This window comes from Saccopteryx bilineata, chromosome 2 (genome assembly GCF_036850765.1).
Source record: "Saccopteryx bilineata isolate mSacBil1 chromosome 2, mSacBil1_pri_phased_curated, whole genome shotgun sequence".
Lineage (NCBI taxonomy): Eukaryota > Metazoa > Chordata > Mammalia > Chiroptera > Emballonuridae > Saccopteryx > Saccopteryx bilineata.
In genome coordinates this window covers 277,882,703-277,903,223 of record NC_089491.1, presented here as the reverse complement: position 1 = coordinate 277,903,223, position 20,521 = coordinate 277,882,703, and the positions used below count along the sequence as shown (strand labels likewise).

At 52.5% G+C, this 20,521-nt stretch overlaps 1 protein-coding gene across 4 annotated transcripts in view; it reads right to left on the bottom strand.

The window, feature by feature from the left end:
* The window catches only part of DDR2 (discoidin domain receptor tyrosine kinase 2), a 74,605-nt gene that overhangs the window by 34,756 nt on the left and 19,328 nt on the right, over positions 1-20,521 (bottom strand). For 2 of the 4 annotated variants that reach the window (XM_066261014.1, XM_066261015.1), the window contains exon 2: positions 7,991-8,098. In XM_066261014.1, coding sequence (XP_066117111.1) covers positions 7,991-8,072 — 82 coding nt within the window. In that variant the 5' untranslated portion in view covers positions 8,073-8,098. Of the gene's footprint in view, positions 1-7,990; positions 8,099-13,313; positions 13,568-20,521 lie in introns of those variants that run through there. The other 2 variants (XM_066261012.1, XM_066261013.1) reach the window with 2 other exon arrangements.

The following is a 20,521-nucleotide window of genomic DNA, read 5'->3' as shown; positions in this document are numbered from 1 at the left end:
TTCAATTCCTGGTGGTCAGGGCACACAGGAGAAGTGGACTATCTGCTTCTCCACCCTTCCCCCTTCTCTCTCCACCCACCCCCCAACCTCCTGCAGCCTGGCTCGATTGGTTCAAGCGACTTGGCCCTAAGCACTGATGGAGCCTCTACCTCAGGCACTAAAAAATAGCTCAGTTGCTGAGTAACATCCTCAGAGAAATGGCCCCAGATAGGCAGAGCATCACCCCCTAGTGAGCTTGCTAGGTGGATCCCAGTTGGGGCGCATGCAGAAAGAAGTCTGTCTCTTTGCCTCTCCTACTCTCACTTAATTTTTTTTTTTTAAAGAAAAGAAACAAAGTAAAGAAAGATGGATTAAGGGAGAAGAAAATAATGTAACATACATATAACAACCTATAAGGAGAAAGAAAACTATAACAAGCCAAGCTTATGCCAGGTGAATATACAAAACACAGGACGTTCTGTTCCAGGTGCTTTGCTTGTGGCGGGCCTCAGATTGGGCTCAGAGCTTCCTAGCAGCCGATTCTAAAGGAAAACATGATCAGTTGGCAGGAATCACAGTGGCCACAAGGTGCACACTAACATTTAATTCCCGTTTGGTGGATGGAGAGGCTGGTGGGAACCAGCGCCCCCTGCAGAGAAACAGAAGATGCAGGTAAGACACATGGGTGGTCTCTGTGAGGGCGTTTCATGGCTGAGCTCACGAGAGCAGAGGTGGACTCGCTGGGAGAGGACAGAACTCACTGCGGCCATTTTTATCCATCTGTCAATTTGGGGCAGAAGTGGACAGTGGGCTCCACACAGCAGAGGGTCCCTGCGGGGTTGGGCGGGGGGACCGGCAGCACAAACACCTGAGGAGAAAACCCAGGGAGGCCACACTGGGTTTCTGAGTCGGACGAGACAAAGGTCAGAGTTCGGCACCACCAGGGAGGGGCCCAGACAGCACACAGGTGCCTGTAAAAAGCAGCTAATGAGCAAAGACTCACGCTCCCTCCCCACCCAGTGCCCAGTGTAAAGTAGTCCACTCTGCCCAGTGAAAGCCATGCCACTGCTGTCACTGTTGACCAAGCTGGACCTTGGGTCTCCATCCTCGTCAGCAAGCTGAAGGCTCAAGCACATGTATGTGTTTGTTTTATTTTTATTTACTTTATTTTTATTTTTTTAGAGAGAGACAGACATGGACAGACAGACAGGAAGGGAGAGAGTTGAGAAGCCTCAACTCATAGTTACGGCCCCTTTACCTGTTCATTGATTGCTTTCTCATATGTGCCTTGACCGGGGGGCTCCAGCCGAGCCAGTGACCCCTGCTCAAACCAGCGACCTGGGGTTTTTGAACCTGGGTCCTCAGCGTCCCAGGCTGACGCTCTATTCGCTGTGCCACCGCCTAGTGAGGCCCAAGCACATGTTTGAAAAGAAGACCACCCAGCTTTACAGGGAGATGGTCGTGCCAACTTCTGCCCACAAGCCGGGTATGCAAGTGGCTCTAAATAAGGGGAAATGAGCCTCAATTTATCTGACTGTGTGTAAATGTCTTACTCTTGGCATTTTGAGGGGGAAATTCTGACTCATCCCCAGAAGAGAAATTAGGGTTCCCTTTTATCTACCATGAAGCACGCCATGAACACAGCGGCATCACGCGGCGGCGGTCGGTATAGTGGGGCAGTGGAGCTCACCACCACCGCGAGCAGATCCCTTGATGAGGACAGCAGTGACAAGGTCCCGAGCACTGGTCTCGCTTCCTGGCGGCGAACACACTCTAGTCACACTGTCCTCACACTATGTCATGCCCGCCCGCTGCCAGGGCTCCCGCAGGATGGGCCATCACTCCACTCCATGCTTAGCATCTTAGTCGCTTAAAGGGATGACATTCTCGCCTGACCTGCAGTGGTGCCGTGGATACAGTGTCAACCTGGTACACTGAGGTCACCAGTTCGAAACCCCAGGCTTGCCTGGTCATGGCACATATGAAAGAAAGTTGATGTTTCCTGCTCATCTTCCCCCCTGCCCCATTTCCTCTCTATAAAAATAAATAAATAAAATCCAAAAAAATGGGGGGGGTTGACATTCTCGCGGGCCCCTCCTGAACTGCCTAACTTCTCTGTGAGGCCCTCTCCCATGCAGCCTACTTTAGACACTTTCCGCGGGAGGAGCTGGGAGGGCCCCTTCACCCCCTTCTTCCCACCTTCTCCTACCCTCGCTGATGCGCAGCAGCACGTGTGGTGACAGCTGTCCGGCACCGCCACAGCCCAGGAGACACAGGCCAAGGTTCTAAACAGCTGAGGAGTGGGGGAAAAGGCACAGGTTTTTAAATGCCTCCTCACCTCTGACCTAAGCCCCACCCGAGACAGAACCTCACTGTTGAGAATGTCTGAACTTTCGCTTTACTTTGCCGTGTATGTGTCCAAACCACCAACACATTCTGGGCGGCCAGTGTTGCCACATCCACGCTCTTCAGAGGCCCGTTGGCCAGACCGAGGGCTAAGTCAACAACCTGACTCTCCATCACCCCCCTTCCGGCCCAGAAAAGCACACGGTCCTGGCTATGCTCGGCCTGGGCACAGGCTTTGTATCCCCTGCAGTTAGGATGGCTGGAGCCCAGGGTCGGTAGAAACCCTCATTCCCCTACAGGTAACTTGAGTCTCCCTTGGAGATCACAAGGGACCATCATGGTCAAAAACAAACTCTTTTTCTCTTCCCTCCAACATCAGCTGCTTGACAGAAACCATTGTTTCGTGGTGTTTGGGGTTATTTTAACTTCCTTCTCTTCCAAAAGTAACAAACCCCAGCGCTGGATGCTTGCATGTGACTGTCCAAGGTTCACTGACCTCACTGACTCGTGTGGCCTTCCCCATAAAGGGCAGAGCAGTTTATTCCGCCCATTTACCAGGCGAGCAAGGTGAGGTCCAGAAATGGAGTCGTGGTCACAGAGCTGCGTACTGGGGACCAGGGGCGGAATCGAGATGTCCGACATTTTCTGTTGCCGTGGGGAGTCACTGGGATGGGTGTCTTCTCGTCTTCTCCCAGGCATCACCACCCCTTCCACGCCGGCTAGGGTTAGCAAGAACCAAGCTGACATCCACCCAGACATAGGGCTGAGGCAGGCTTACTGCCCATCCACATCTTAGCACGTCCTGGTGCCAGGTTCGTCGACACATGACAGCAAAAGAAGCCCACATCCTGTGACAGGACAGGAGGTCAGTGCACGGAACTCTGCTGCATTTCTAGACACTGATCATGAACGGTCAGAAAGGGGAATAAAGAAAACAGTCCCGTTGACAACTATGTCGAAAATGCCTCGGAATACGTTTCACCAAGGAGGTAAAAGACCCATCCGTGGAAAACTTGAACACACTGAAGAAAGAAATGGAAAAGGACACAAATAAATGGAAAGTTTATTTCTTGCTCATGGACATGGAAGAGTCGATATTGTTTAAATGTTCGTACTGGCCAAAGCAATCTATAGATCTAATGCAACCCTCATCCAAATTCCAATGGCATTTTTCAGAGAAATAGACCAAATAATTTTAAGATTTGTATGGAACCACCAAAAGAAAAAAAAAAAAAACCAAAGCAAAAAAAAAAAAAAAAATAGAAAAAACCCACTGAAGAGCCAAAGCAATCTTGAGAAAGAAGAACAAAGCTGGAGGCTTTGTTCTGATTTAAAACCACATAGCATGGCTTTATTAACCAAACAGCATGGCCCTGGCATAAAAACAGACACATAGATCAATGGAACAAAATAGAGAGCCCAGAAAGAAACCCAAATCTATATGACCAATTAATTAATGATAAAGGAGCCAAGAATATACAACAGAGAAAGGACAGTTTCTTCAATAAATGATGTTGGGACACTGACCAGCCACATGCAAAAGAATGCAACTGGACCCCTCTCTTAACCCCAAACACACACACAAATCAACGCAAAGACTTGAACATGAGATTAGAAGCCATAAAACTCTTAGAAGAAAACATAGGCAGTAAGCTCCTTGACAGAGGTCTTGACGATCATTTTTTGACCCACCGACAGGTGGGAGCCCATCTACCCAACCAGCACTGCCCAGCAAACCATCTACACAATGAAAAGGTGACCCATCAAATGGAAGATGACACTTCTACATCGTATGTCTGCAAGGAGTTAATATTCCAAATAGATAAAGAACCCATACAACTCAAAAGCAAAACAAAACAAACAGACAAAAAAACCCACAAGCCATTAGATTTTTTAAAAATGGGCAGAGGACCTGAATAGACATTTCTCCAAAACAGACAGACAGGTGGCCAATAGACATAAAAAGATGCTCAACATCACCAGTCATCAGGGAAATGCAAGTCAAAACCACAATGAGATGTCACCTCACACCTGTCAGAATGGCTTTCATCAAAAAGACAAGAAATAACAAGTGCTGGAGAAAAGGGAGCCCTCCTGCACTGCTGGTGGGGATGCAGACTGGTGCAGCCTCTGTGGGAAACAGTATGGAGATTCCTCAAAAAATTAGAAATAGAACTAGCATATGATCCAGCAATTCCATTTCTGGGCATTTATCAGAAGAAAAAGAAAATGCTAGTAGAAAACTAGGGTCTTCACTCCCACGTTCATTGCAGCATTATCTACAGTAGCAAGGACATGGACACAACCTTAGTGTCCATCAGTAGATGAGTGGATAAATTGAATGGAATATGACTCAGCCATAAAAAAAAGAATGAAGGCCCTGGCCGGTTGGCTCAGTGGTAGAGCGTCGGCCTGGTGTGCAGGGGACCCAGGTTCGATTCCCGGCCAGGGCACATAGGAGAAGCGCCCATTTGCTTCTCCACCCCCCCCCCCTCCTTTCTCTCTGTCTCTCTCTTCCCCTCCCGCAGCCAAGGCTCCATTGGAGCAAAGATGGCCCGGGCGCTGGGGATGGCTCCTTGGCCTCTGCCCCAGGCGCTAGAGTGACTCTGGTCGCGGCTCTCCAGAGGGGCAGAGCATCGCCCCCTGGTGGGCAGAGCATCGCTCCTGGTGGGCGTGCCGGGTGGATCCCGGTCGGGCGCACGCGGGAGTCTGTCTGACTGTCTCTCCCCGTTTCCAGCTTCATAAAAAAAAAAAAAAAAAAAAAGAATGAAGTCTTAGAATTTGGGACGACGTGAATGGACCTAGATCAGGGGTCCCCAAACTTCTTACACAGGGGGCCAATTCACTGTCCCTCAGACCGCTAGAGGGCTGGACTATAAAAAAAACTATGAACAAATCCCTATGCACACTGCACAGATCTTATTTTAAAGTAAAAAAAACAAAACGGGAACAAATACAACATTTAAAATAAAGAACAAGTAAATTTAAATCAACCAACTGACCAGTATTTCAATGGGAACTATGCTCCTCTCACTGACCAATGAAAGAGGTGCCCCTTCCAGAAGTGCAGCGGGGGCCGGATAAATGGCCTCAGGGGGCTGCATGTGGCCCGCGGACCGTAGTTTGGGGACCCCTGACCTAGAGGGTAGTATGCCAAGTGAAGTAAGTCAGAGAGAGAAAGACAAATGCCACGTGATCTCTCTTAAATGTGGAATCTAAAAAAAATAATAAAAATACAAACACTAAACTTTATAGAAACAGAACAAACTGATGGGAGAAATGGCTGAAAGGTATAAATTTATTAGAAAATGTAAAAATTAAATAAAAAAGAATCTAATTTAAAAAAAAAAGAACCCACACCCTGGGAGAAAGGACAGGGTGTATCGTCACAAATGAAGAGCAGGCTGCCGACCAGAAAGCACCCGTCGCACACGGAAACCCCAACGTGGCGTGGCTCCTGCTCGGGTGCCGCCCCCAGGTCGTCGCTGCCTGGTGCCCCTCACTGATGGGTGCCCACGCTTTCATTTTCCATCTGCACCTCTGTGACTTTTTCCAGCTCGGACGCCCCCCTTTCCTCCTCTCACCTGACCTAGCAACTCCTGCGCCCCTAGCTCAGTCTCCCAACAAGCAGGACGCAGGAGGCCGGGCCTGGCCAGTGACCTATGAGCACTCAGGGCTGCGCTGCAGGGGGCAGGGGCACCGAGTTGCCAGCGTGCTGGCCGGTTCCCCCCTCTGTGACCTGAGTGAGCCCCCCTCACACTTTGGGACCTGAGCTCCTCTGTGGAACTGGAACAACAGACATCCTCCCTCGCCCGACTGTTGCAGAGATTAAATTTGCTGACGCCTCTTCAAATGGTCCTGGGAGTCCACCAAGGGCTCCCTGAGTGTTAGCTGCTGGCACTCTCCTTGGATGCCGCCTTCTCCTTTTCACTGTTGGCAGCGTCGGGAGTGCTCAAGGGGCCGATGAGTTTCCGTGTCCCCAGAGAGAGATCCTTTTCAGGCAGGAAGGATGCCTGAGGCTACCTTGGGCCAGACTCCACAAGCAAACACACAGCAAGGAAGAGCCGACCGGTCGCATCGAGCAGCCGTCACTTGAGAGAAGTTCAAACAGCGAGGTCTCTCCCTCCCAGGGCCCTGCTCAGCCCACAGCAGGTCTACACACACGTACACATGCATGTACACAGAGATACACACATGTATACACACAAATGCACATGCATGCTCCCTCATACACATGCACACACACTTGTACACCTACATATGCACACACAATACCCACAGAGATATATACACACAAATACACATTCACACTCCCTCATACACACTGCACACACATGCACACATGCACACACAATGCACACAGATACATGCATGTATATACACAAATGCACATGCACACTTCCTCACACACGCATACACACGTGCATGCACAAATATCTTGTGTTCCTATAAAGACGGCTGCAAGAAGAGCCCTGCTACTTGCCTCCCCTGGCAGAGGAATCATCAGAAATAGGGAGAATATTCTGGAAATGATGCTGCCATCGTCACCCAGACTGTCCCCTGCTCCAGGGACGCAGCTGTGTCCTCAGACCCAGAAGCCCGGTTCCTCTGTTTTAGTCCCTTAACTGTCCCTTGAGCCGCACATCTCCACGAGCGTGCCCAGTGGCAAACACTCCCACCACTCTGCACTCACAGGGACAGAGGCAGGGACAGTGAAACCGTGACAACCGGCCGGGTCCTGTGGTGGGAGCCAGCCAGACCTTCGCTGGGGGAGGGCGGAAAGGGGACGAACAAAGTCCAAGCTTAGCCCGGAGCCGTGCCCGCTGAGCTTATCCCAGAAAAGCTGTGGGGCGCCAGCTTAGATGTGTTCTCAGCCAACACATCCCTGGTGTTAGGTGTCCGGTGATGACTCCTGTGGGTACACAGCCTATCCCACGGACGCGGAACTTCTGCAAGGGGACAGGGCAAGTGTTTTCACCAGTGTCTCCCATGCTGTGTGAAGAGAACAGACTGAAAATGCCCGCAGGAGCCCTGGTCCAGGTGGAGCGAGGACATGCACACAGGGGCCAAGGCACCCGGAAAGCTCTGTGGCCGTGAGCAAAAGAAAGTCACAGGGAACCCTCCACCAGAAATCCCGCTTTTAGGTTTACGCCCAAAAGTGCTGAGTGGACACTTGCCCTGCAAGACCTCCGTAATTGTAGGGGCTTCATCCACAACGGGCCCAAACAGGGAAGGACCTTAACCCCTCCCACAGCAGACCGGATAAATAAAGCCCTCAACGTAACACTATATACCAGCGAGGGCCGCCGGGGCGGCCACATGACAGCACCACGAACAAAGCACCGCACGAGAGAAGCCAGACGCAAAGGAACACTGACACGTCACACACGTCCACGTAGGTGAGGAGCAAGACCAGCCAAACCTGCCCCCCCGTTCTCAGAAGGTGCAGCACCAAGCGGTTGCTGCCTCCACCCCCCACTCCACTTTTAACACATCTCCTCATCCTCCGGCCTCCTCGGGGTCAGACGGCCTACCCCCACGTTCACTACAGTGGTGGATGGAGAGCTTGTGTCTGTGTCTGTTCCCGCCGTGAGCCCCCTCCCCCTCCGGCGCAGGGCCGGGCTCGTGGTGGGCATCCGGGTGGTCCGGGCAGCAGCAGCGTTACCTGGGTTGACCTGAGCTTTTGCAGAACTCAAGATGCGCAGCAGCAGGAGCAGCACCAAGGGCATCCTGGGGGCCGGGGTCATCTCCAACGTGGCGACAAACCTGGAGCCTGCAGTCCAGCAGAGATGCAGGGGAAACGAGAAAGAGAAGGAGAGGTCATGAGCGGGGCGGCGCGGCTGGTGTGGGGAGCACAAACCATCCGCGTGCCTCGTGTCCTCAGAGTTGGCGTTCTATACACTCAAGACTTGAAGTCACGAACTCTGAGAGCCGCCCGGGGCACCCGGCCATCACAGAATGCGAGCATTGTCAGACTCTGTGAGATCGTGCAGGCGCGGGATCGAAATTAGCGAGACCGTTGGCAGGAAACAAAGTCTAACCGAGATGCATACTTACCTGAATTGTGAATGGTGGAACAAGAAAGCTTACGTTTATAATATTTTCATAATTCTCATCATTGATGCCAACGTTAAACCGAGAAAAACAGGCAGCGATGTTAATGCATTTGCCTTTTGAAACCCGCGAGGTCAACAGTACCCTGATTCATTAGCTCTGGGGTGGTGCCTGAGATTGTCATGTTTCTCCCAAACAATCCGTGTGGCGACGGATTAGAGCCGAGACATCAGTATGAACTCATATTAACCTTAACAGAGAGACGGGTGGTCACACGTGGAAATATTTACAGATCCATGTGTACTCACGGGGAGCACACACACACACATACACACACACACACACACCTCCTCACTTTGTCAGCCAAGAGGGTGGAGAAGCAATGACATCCCCGTAGCGACAAGCAAACTTCATGCCCAGACCTCACTGTCTGAGACCATCTTCTGTCAAAGCAGCCAGGTTCTCCAGGGACAGACGCCTGACTCGAGGACGGGGGCAGGAAAGATACAAGGTGACCCTGGCAGCTTTAAGTGTCAGAAACTGAGATAGGAAGTACACGCACGCACACCGAAATGAGGGGGACGGGTCCAAGGGACGCCTGTTTCTGCTTCCTTCAGACGATTAATTCAAACCTGAAAACTACATACAACTCAACATGCACAGGTCCCCGGTCCAGTCACCAGCCTTCATTCATTCATTCATTCATTCATTCATTCATTCATTCATTCAGCAGCTCTTTCTAAGTGTCTACATGGTGCTGTTTTGGATGCTAAAAAGGACAAGAGAACCCCTGTCATCACACAAGCAAATAAGTAAACCAGGAATCTCAGCAGATGTACGCGCTGTGAAGAAAACAGAGGGAAACTACGTGGTGAGAGAGAATGGGCTGCGGTGGCCAGGGGCAGCCTCCCCGAGTCCAGCGTCCACACCGAGCTACCCCAATGGACAGCGAAGGAAACAGGCAGCCCGCACATGCACGAGAGGGGATCCAGGCAGAGATGGGCACTCGCTCTATGATGAAGGGCCAGTGAAGTGGGGGAAGGTGTTGAGGAACTTGACAGCCTTGACAAAATCCAACGAGGGTATGTCCATACCTCCCACACACAGAAACAGCCCCAGAATGCAAAATGAGAACGGTGAATCCACTTGAGATATGGTTGAGAATTTGCTGTGAGCTAGCTTGAATCAATGAGACACATGGAGCAAAATCCATACATAAGCCTGACCAGGTGGTGACACAGTAGATAGAGCGTCGGAATGGGATGCAGAGGACCCAGGTTCAAAACCCCGAGGTCGCCAGTTTGAGCACGGGTTCATCTGGTTTGAGCAAAGCTCACCAGCCCAAGGTTGCTGGCTCTGCTGTAGCCACCCGGTCAAGGCACATACGAGAAAACAATCAATGAACAACTAAGGTGCCGCAACGAAGAATTGATGCTTCTCATCTCTCTCCCTTCCTGCCTGTCTGTCCCTCTCTCTGTCTCTCTCTCTGTCTCTGTCACACACACACACAAAAAATCCATATATAAAAGGGATGATAAATTTTTCCGTCAAAAAGCAAAAGGTCTTTGAGACAAAAGACGTCATAAATATAACAGACAAGCCACGGGCTATGCTAAAAAAAATTTATATATTATTCAGATATCAATAAAACAACCTCTGTACATCAGTTTTTGAAAAGGTAACAGAAAAATGGGCCAACAAGAGAAAAAGCATTTGACAGAGGAGACGATATCATGTCCGTAAACAGCTAAAAAGCATTCAACCTCCCCGGTAATCAGAGAGACAAACATTAACGTAGGCGTTGAAGACCAAGTTTATCCGCCAGGTTGGCAAAAAACTTTAAGTGTGAAAACATTGAATTAGGAAATAATGGGTAGAAATCGATGCTCCCACTCTCGGCCACCGGATATGTAAGTTAGAAGGTAATTCAAATGAAAAACATGCTTCTATCCTGTGTAAAAACACATGTCGTTTTCTGGTTCTTACCCAGAGAAAGACGTGTGCGTGTGCCCAAAAAGGTAGGCACGAAGATGGGCTTGGCAATGTTTTTAAAAATTTTATTTCACTGTGGTAAGACCCTGAACAAAGGTTCCACCCTCTTGACAAACGTTTGAGCACACAGAGCTGCGCTGTGGAGCATCGGTGCAGTGCTGGGCGGCTGATATCTAGACCACATCCATCTTGCTGGAAACGTGAGGCACCGTCTCTGCAGCCCCTGGCTTCCGCCCACCCAGCCTTCCACATGTTGCATCTGACGGTTTCAGACACAAGTGTGAGTGCGATCAGACGGCACTGGTCTTTCTGTAACAGGCTTATTTCACAATGTCCTCAAGGTTCATCCGTGGTGCCCCACGTGGCAGAATACTGTTCTTATCAAGACTGAACAGCATCCCACTGTGCGTGCATATGTGTTTTCTTTATTCAGGCGTCTTGGATACACAGTTGGGTTGTTTCCACATCTTGGCTGTTGTGATTAACGCTGCAGTGAATGGGGAAATGCCAATGTCACTTCAAGATCCTGATTTCAATGATCTTGGGTAACTCCAGAAGGATTGCCAGACCACATGGTGGCTCTATTTTTAATTTTTTGAGGCATCTCCCTACTGTTTTTTTGTTTTGGTTTGGTTTTTAGCAAGAGAAAGAGAGAGGACAGAGAGACAGGAAAGGAGAGAGATGAGAAGCATCAATTCTTTGTTGCAGCTCCTTAGTTGTCCAATGATTGCTTTCTCATATGTGCCTTAACTGAGGGGCTACAGCAAAGCGAGGGACCCCTTGCTCAAGCCAGCAACCTTGGTCTTCAAGCCAGTGACCTTTGGGCTCAAGCCAGCGACCATGAGGTCATGTCGCTGATCCCACGCTCAAGCCAATGACCCAGCGCTCAAGCTGGATGAGCCCATGCTCAAAACAGCAACGTTGGAGTTTCGAACCTGGGTCAAGACAGAAACATTGGAGTTTCAAACCTAGTCCTCAGCATCCCAGGCCAACGCTATAACCACCTGGTCAGGCCCTACTGTTTTCCATACAGACTGTGGCCAAGTGATCTTCAAGAAATGATCCAGGGTTTCACAATGAGAACAAGAGAGTCCCTTCAACAAGGGTTGCTGAGAAAACTGGACCTCCACACGCCAAGGTAGGAAACTGGACCCTGCCCTGACACCACACACAGACATCAACCCGAAATGAGCTGAAGACTCCAAGGGGTCAGACCTGAAACTATGAAAGCCCCGGAAGACGACACAGGGGAGAGCTTTGTGGCAGTGGTCTTGGCAATGACTTTGGAGAGAGCACATCGAAAGCACAGGCAACAAAAGCAAACAGACAGAAGTGGGAGAGACCACATCAAACTGAAAAGCTTCTGCCCAGCAGAGGAAAGCCCCAACAGAATGAGGAGGCGACCCACAGAACAAGAGAAAATTCTTGGACATCAAACATCTGACAAACAATTAATATCCAAAATATACTGCTCACAAAAATTAGGGGATATTTCAAATGAATATGAAGCGGTCTAATATCCCCTAACTTTTGTGAGCAGTGTGTATAAGAAGGTCCTGCAAGTCTAGCAAAAAGAAAAACATATAAAATAACTAAAAGAATGACTGAAAAATAGGCTAAGGGCTTGATGAGCCATTTCTCTAAAGAAATGGCAGATATATCAATGCCGCTCATGGTCAAGAAATGCCAATCAAAACCGCAGCGATCCGTTCCTGTCTGTCTGTCCCTGTCTAGCCCTCTCTCTGACTCTCTCTCTCTCTCTGTCTCTGTAAAAAAACAAACAAAAACAAAACAAAACAAAAAAAACGCAGCACGATGGCACCTCCTGCCTGGCAGGACGGCTGTTATTAAAGAACACAAATAAAAGACAACGTTTGTGGGCAGGGAGGTGGAGGAAGAGGAACCCTTGAGTGTTGTTGGTGCGATTTTTTTTTTTTAAAGAACAAAACTGGGAAAAATTTCTCTCCGTGAGCTCCCACACCTGTGCCCGAGGGGATGGGTTTCTGGGCACTGGCGGAACCACAGCCTGTCCGTGCTCCAATCACAAGCCATGCTGTGGTTCCCATGTCCTCCTGTAGAAGTGAGTGCACCCGACATAAAGAGATGGATAACGAGTGGATTGGTGGATAATAGCTAGATAGATATTGTCTATGTTATAGATAGATGATAGATATTATAGATAGATAGATGGGTGATGGATAGATAATAGCTTATTGATAGATATTATAGATAGTGGAATAATAGATGGACAAATGGATGATGGGTAATAGATAGATGATAGGTAGATATTATAGATGGATAGATGGATAATGGGTGGATATTATAGATGGATGAATGATGGATAGATAGATGATAGATGCTATAGATAGATAGATGGATGATGGATAGATTATTAATAGATATTAAAAATAGTAGAATAATGGATAAGTGGATGATGAATAATAAATAGGTAGATGATAGATATTATAGATAGATGATGGATAGATGATGGATAGATGGATGATAAATAGATATTATAGATGGATAAGTGGATGATGGATAGATGGTAGATGACAGAGATTTAGACATAAAGAGAAACATTTTGTAAACAGAGCTAATAGCACTTATTTGCAGAAGCAACATGACAAGTGGATGGGCAGGCGATCTGATCCCCAGGACCTCTGCCCTAACAAAATGGGCAGTTGCAGCACCCCAGCCCCTCCCATGCCCTGGGGAGCAACCTCATAGGCACAGAGCTTCCCCCCTCCCCCAAGTTTATCTTTCCCTCTGACACAGAACTAGAGCAGCATCCTGCATTAGACCCAGCTGGACTCGCCCCACCCCTCCATCATGGGCTGCTTCTCCAGCTAGAAAAAAACTGTGTATAAGCCCGAGGGCAGGCGCCTCGGGGGACACGTTCCCACGCAGCCTGTTCACTATGCAAAAATGTTCTGTCTACTCACCACACTCATACATCACTGCCCGGGCCTCCACGTGACCCAGTGAGTCTCCACTTGACAAAAGGACTGAACCTGGGGCTGCTGCCTCTGAATAATAGCAAATCCTGCCGGTGCCTTCCAACCAGGAGGCGATCCGTCCAAACCCAGTTAGTTATTCTCTGCTCTGCAGGAAGACAGCTCGGGTACAAAGCGGGGTGCGTCTGGTGTCACAGACGGTCATCTCCCCGCCCAGACAGTCCTTATTCCCAGACTGGAGAGCTAGAGACAGTGATGTTCCCGCCACTTTGGGCACCTCATTTCCTGCAGGGACCTTGTCACAGCTTCTGGGAGGCGCCAGAGAGGAAGCGCCGGCCCTCCTGGACAGGCAGCAGCGGGGTGGCTGGCAGCCCGGACCGGACCTCCACCTCAGCCCTGACAGGCCTTCCCCGCAGGAAGGGCGGGGGCAGGAAGGGGCCACACGATCATGAGACGGGGTCATGCTGGAGCAGACAGCTGTGCAGGCACCCGGGCCTGAGAGCCCGGGAGAAGGGGGCTGGGCGGGGACCAAGAACCCCACAAGCTTTGGGGCCATGTTGTCTCACTCGGGGGTCCCTCGGGACATCGTTTTCCTTTCTGCGGAGTCATCTTCATCTCAGATTCAACAAAGGGGAAGAGCCATCAGGGAGGATGTCATACTCAGCCAACAAGCATGCGGACACGAGCGTGGTTTTGGCAGGAGGCAGCCCCCAAACACACACACGCACATGCACACACACATGAACATGCACGTGCACACACACATGCCCACGCCTATCCCCGGCATCCTCATGTTTCCTCTTGATTTCAAGCATTTGCTGAAATCTCCTTAGTTCCCTGGGAGACCCGATCGTAAGTGTTCAAGCTGGATGTGCCTGATGACCTGAGGTGACCCTCGCTGCTCCTCGGAGGGGACGGCTTGCCCCACCCCTGCCCTGGTCAGAGAGCACTGTGCCTCCCTCTGTCTTTGAGTGACGACCAGAGCTGGTCTGAGCGGAGGGGAGTGAGCAGCTCTCTCAGCCTACTGTCCCGTCCAGGAAGAGAAGAGGACCCCGCGTGAAGTCATCCTCCCCATCACAGAATGCCCATCCCGTGACAGGGCAGACGGGCCACTGAACACCGGCTGGACTGTTATCCCATCCACCCAGGAGCACGGGGTGTCACCTCGAATGTCCTCGTGTGAGAGGCAGGATGAAGGGGAGGACACACAGTGGCGGCCAGCATTTCCTGAGCATGGCGGCGTGGTCTGAGGCTCCCATCCACCTTGCAGGGATGTGGCTCAGCCTCTCTCACTCAGACGAAACCCTCTGAGGCTCCGCAGGGCATGGGCCCGGGGCTCTGTCCCAGAAGACCTTCCCATAACGTGCTCACGGTCTCCTGAAAGGAGGCTCGCCCAGTGCCTATGTCACGGGTGCTGGGGGAGGGACACCTTGCCGGAGGCCTCAGCCGTGGCGGGCAGAGGACCTAAGACAGCACATCAGGGTTGAGGGCCCTTTTCTACAGAAAGTGTGAGAGACAGGTAAATATAGAGAATGGTGTCAGGGGGAAAGCTAAACGGGGAGAGCCCAGGAAGAGCCATGCACAGCTGGGCAGCCACGAGAGCATGCTGATATCTGGCCACCAGCGCGGTGCTCTAAGCCCGGTGCAGACAGGAGGCCGGGCCCCCAGGCGGGGGAGCCTCCAAGTGCTGGGCACAGCGCTGAGTGGGCAGCCCGGCCTGGTGACTCGGAGACATGGAGGGCTCTGAGTGGGGGCTGAGACAACCTGGAGGGCCCACCTTATTAAGAAATATAAAATCACAGATACAAAATAGGTTCTGGGCCTTAGAAAGATCTCGAGCAAATAGGAGGGCAGAAAGAGAAGCTTCTGTGGAGAGTGAGGTTCACAGGCTGCCACTGGGCAGCAGTCCCCATTGCCCCCCGTGGAGGGAGAGGGGGGCTCAGCTCCCTGTTGGTTAGGGTGGGGGTTGGGTGGGTGGCATGGAGCAGCTCCACCCTGGCACCTCATTGTACTAGCCCCGGTTCCAAACCGTGGGACGCAGCACACGGGACATGGCCCATGCCGGAGGACGGCCTCCCAAACCCGGGCACATGCCACCTTCCAGTAATAAGAACACGGTTGCTTTAAATATCACAAAACAAAAACAGCAGCCAGCCGGGCTCCCCAGGGCTCCCTGTCCAGACCACAGGGGCAAGAGAAGCCACAGTGTCCCTTTCAGGAACCCGCTGCCTCCTATCTGGAATGAGAGTCACCCATGCCCATGCTGCGGGGAGCCCATCGGAGGGAGCGCCAGGGTCACCCTGGGACAGAGACCCAGCCGCGGCGACTGGACCCGGCAGCGGGCGCCAAGCCCCAGGCTGCAGGAACCGCATCCCTCCCGCCCCCCCAGGACCGGTGGAGCATAGCCAAAGGTCTTTCGAAAAGGAGGCCAGTCCCCCGAGCCAGGGAAGCATCGCGGGGCAGAGCTACAAGCGTCCCTCAGATAAGTCACAGCCGTGGGCAAGGGGGATTGGGACAGTGTCTCTCAGGGCAAGTCTTCAGGGGGCCAGCTGACCTCACCAGGTGAGCCTGAAGCCACATCTGTGCTGCCCGGCCCACTCTGCCGAGCCCTTGGTCCCTTCACACTCCGAGAACGTCCCTGAGTACTCGGAACACTCGTCAGTCACTGGACTCAGGGGAAGGGGTCCCCCCAGAAACAGGCCCACATGCTGTCCCCCACTAATGTGGGTCCTGTCCTCAGTGCCCCGGGCCCTGCTGACCAGAGACGCTCCTCCGAGGGGCCCCCACCATGAGAGGAGGTGGCAGAGACGTGACAATTACATGGGTTTTATGGCGACACGTGGGCACTCCCCCCCCCCCCCGAGCTTTAGACTCCTTCTCCGTCACTGTCTGTCACACAGCAAAGGACAAGGGACAGCAAGGTCTGAAGTCAATGTCCACGAAGAGCTCCCGCCAGGACCCTGCTCAGCAGTAACTGTGGGGACACATCAGTGGCCGCCGGACCAGAGCCGACATGCAGCCAGAGGTCAGCGGACGCGCTCCCTTCCCTCCTTTACCGCCTCCATCTCAGGAACTCAAGTGGGCTGTGGGTTTGCGGCCCGTCCACCATTCATGGCTGGACCGGGATGGTCACTGGCCCCTCCTCGCCTCGCAGCCACTGCCTTCCATGGGATGACACGCGAGCAGCCCCACACCTCCCTGCCCCGACCCCCTCACCGGCATTGGACATTTTCTGCCTTGGACCAGAAGCTAATTTTTCACATACGATTCTATCCTGTGCCCATCTTTATCCTGTTGCCATGGTGCCAACTATATAAGCATTGCATTTCAAACGCAGTGAGACCAGGGACTAAGCTTTGTGCCCTACGCAGGGACCCCAGCACCCAGCACGATGCCCTGCATGTTGGAATGAGCGTCACAGACTCAGCCCTGAGCTGTGACCTCCCTGCCTCGTCCTCACGGCTTACTCCGGTCTCCTTCCCAAATGTGTGCCCGACCTTCAAAAGGAACAAAGGTTCTACACACCTGTCACCAGCCTTCACTGAGGACTTATCACGTACCTGATGGCGTGCTGGGTGGCAAAGAGGAAAAGGCACAGTGCACACATGTGCATGCACATACACACATGCACAAACATGCACGCATGTACACACACACACACACATACACTATAGAGCAGAAACACCACCCTAAGTGGTGAATGGTTAAGTGGAAGCAGCATCTGCCCAGCGGCCCACCGGAGGGTGCAGCCTTGGACCATCTGGACACCTTCCCTGAGACTCCCTCCTCTGGAGGGTGGCACCTGTCACATCCTGCCCCTCCTTCCAGACCGGCTGTGACAGCAGCAGAGGACAGAGGGGCCATGGCAACAGACAGGATGAGGCTCGTGAGGCTGACCGGGGAGGAGGTGGAGCTCAAACTGCCCATAGAAGCAGCTGCTCTTTAGCCCTCAGAGACTACAGTGACGGCCACGGCCAGAGAGCCACACTCGGGGTCACATATGTGACTCAGGCCTGACCAGGCAGTGGCGCAGTGGATAGAGCATCAGACTGGGATGCGGAAGACCCAGGTTCGAGACCCCGAGGTTGCCAGCTTGAGCGAGGGCTCATTTGGTTTGAGCAAAAGCTCACCAGCTTGAGTCCAAGGTCACTGGCTCGAGCAAGGGGTTACTCGGTCTGCTGAAGGCCCACGGTCAAGGCACATATGAGAGAGCAATCAATGAACAATTAAGGTGTTGCAACGCACAATGAAAAACTAATGATTGATGCTTCTCATCTCTCTCCATTCCTGTCTGTCTGTCCCTGTCTATCCCTCTCTCTGACTCTCTCTCTCTGTAAAAAACAAACAAACAAACAAACAACAAACATATGTGACTCGGCAAGGTGGACATGGCCACATGACAAGAGCGACTGTCAGGCTCTGCGTGTCCTCTGTCCTGTCGAACGCACTGGTCACAGGCGCCTGTGGGTTAATCTGCTTTATTGCTGGAGGGGAGAGAAGGACCTGAAGAGTCTGCCTTGTCCCAGCTGACAGGGAAGGCAACATTTTCAAAGGAACGTGGAGGGACCACGCAGGCAGGACGGGAGGGAGGGTGATGATGGCCCAGACCAGCCAAGGTGAGCCCTGCGGGCCAGCGCTTAGCGCTCAGGGAGGCCTATGATGCAGGCTTGGAGGAGAGGAACTCAAGGCAGCACGCTTTGAGGGAGACCTCCCCCACACGAGGAAGCAGGACACCCAGCACCGCAAGGAAGGGGGTCAGGGGGCTGCCTCCAGCCCGACACAGACCTGGAGCCTTACATGACAGTGACAACCTCTGGCCTGAGGGCCGTCGACTTTGTAAACCCCGTGCAGATGCCCCAGCAGATGTGCTGACCTAGTGAGGGTCACATCCCCCTCTGTCCTGTGCACATGCCATCTGGCCCGGGCTTGGTGGCCAAGTGTCCGGTAAGGACGAGGCTCTCTGTGGCGAAGTCGGACAAAGCCACTTTCAGCTTCAGTCAGAAGTCAAGGCCAGAGGCAGCACGGGACGCCTTTCCCAGATAAACGCGGCTGACCCCTCTACAGCTGTGCAGGATGACCAGACACGTTCTGACAACCCAGTCGCTCAAGGGGCCTTTGTTTTCAGTGGCTCCTCTCGTGTCCTGCTCCTCCTGACCCTGAATTATTGATCAGAGTCCTGATACCATCGAAATGTAAACCAGCGCTGCCCGGCTGTCCCGTTTCAATTCCTGTCAAGTGCGTGGGAGGCAGAATGCAAGAACACGGCAACACTTCCCTCTCCTGTCTCTACCAGGCAGCTGAACGTAGCAGCTCGAGGCGAGGACGCTGTCCCTGCCTGACCATGCCCTGCAGGTGACTACAGACTCCAGGTGGCCCCTTGAGGCTGCATTTTCCCAGGAACATCCTTTCCAAGAGCTCCCAATCTCAGTATGAGAGCCCTGAACCCAGTGCGGCTGAAATTTTGGAGAGAATGTATATTTTAACATAGGTGATATATATATTTAATTTACATTCAATAAAAGAATGCTCCAGCCCAAGCTGTCTAGCCTTCAACGCAAATACTCCTCCATGGGAGCTCTGCGTGCCGACCTGGGTCCTGAGCCCAAAATCATGTGATCAGATCCTACGTGCTCAGCACTCTGTGTCAACCGGAGTCCCAGGGTCCCAGGGCGCCCAGGGACAGGCTGTCCCGCCCATGTGTGGCTCTCTAGCACAGCTGCATGGGCTGCATTGACCTAGGTCCCCAGAAAGGGATGTGACCCAAAGAGGTGAACGTCCAAGTCCAGATCCAGGTCAAGGGTCCACAATAGCCCAAGAGGTGCAGAACCCTCAGGGTTCCTGAGCCCAGGTCTCAGGGCCAGGCCGATTAGAAAGAGCACACTCACCCCCAGGGGCAGAAGCTGCCGCTGCTGGGGGCTCCGGGACACCAGGGCTGAGTGTCCTGTGAGGGGTGAGCTGAGGCTCCGAACAGGAAGCAAAACCATAGGGTCCGAATCCCGTGGTGCTGGCACCGGGACCGTGGTGAGAGGCTCAGAGCAAAGTCACGGTGGCTGCAAGTGTGCCGGACACCCCCGTCTGCCTGGTCAGTTCATGGCAGCGGGATGAGCCCTCTCGTGGGTGACAGAGTTTCAGAATGGTTACGATGACAGTTGGGCACGTATGGGACATCAGGATGGATGACGGGACCAGTGAGGCCAAAAGCTTCTTGTTATTCAGGGGGAGGAGACCTGAGGGTGTCACCTACTTGTTTGCAAATGCAAACGTCTTGGCATCTGTGTCTGAGAACGTCCCCACGGAACGGTGGCCCTTGTGCTGACGTCCGCCGTGCTGCAGAGCTCAGCCTGGGCCTGCACAGGGAGGAAGCCGATGGCCTAGTAGAAATGACACATGATTTGCGCAGAAAGGGGGGGGGGGGGTGAACTTATGAGAAGATAGTTCTGCTTCTGTGTCCTCATGCTCTGAGGGAAGCAGACGGACTCAGAGAACAGAGAGATAGTACAGACACCTGGTGGAGTCTGCTGTGTCCCAGAGAGGGGTGTTCGTCGGCAGTAAGCACAGATAGATGCACGGGTGTTCAGAGGGACGACCCTCTGTGGCTGTCTGATGCCCCGAGCCTCGCTCAGGGGTCAGCCCTGGGGCTGGATGGCCTGGTTTTATGTCTCAGCTCTCAAGTTACAGAACACTCATGCATCAGTCTCCTCGTCTGAAAACAGGGTTCTGATGGCATAGGGCCCACAGGGACCACCCAGAGGAACAAACGAGTTGATATGTAGAGGAAATCTTGGTTGCACGCCATAGCTATTGCTACAGACAACCAGGGCTCACCTCATTTCAGGGGAAATGTGTATTTTGACGACCCCGTGGACGTGGCCGGGGCTCATACGTGTGAAATAATCATGACAGGGCAACACGTTGGCAGCAAAACAGGGCCCACCTCCTCGGCTCTTACAAGAGGCAGGGCAGGCGGGTGCGCAAAGCTGTCCGACTCCATCTGCTCCTGGGGAGTGCATATCCGAGTCTGTCCTGTGCCACCCTCACTGTTAATGGACTGGGGTCCTGAGACTTCTCGCTGTGACCGTGGGGGGCTCTGCAGGATCTGGTGTTCACAGGGGTGGCCTGGCCTGGACCCCATGATCTTCCCAGGGATCCTGGGCACTCCTGGGAGGCAGCTCCTGGCTCTTCTGAAAAACTGTCTC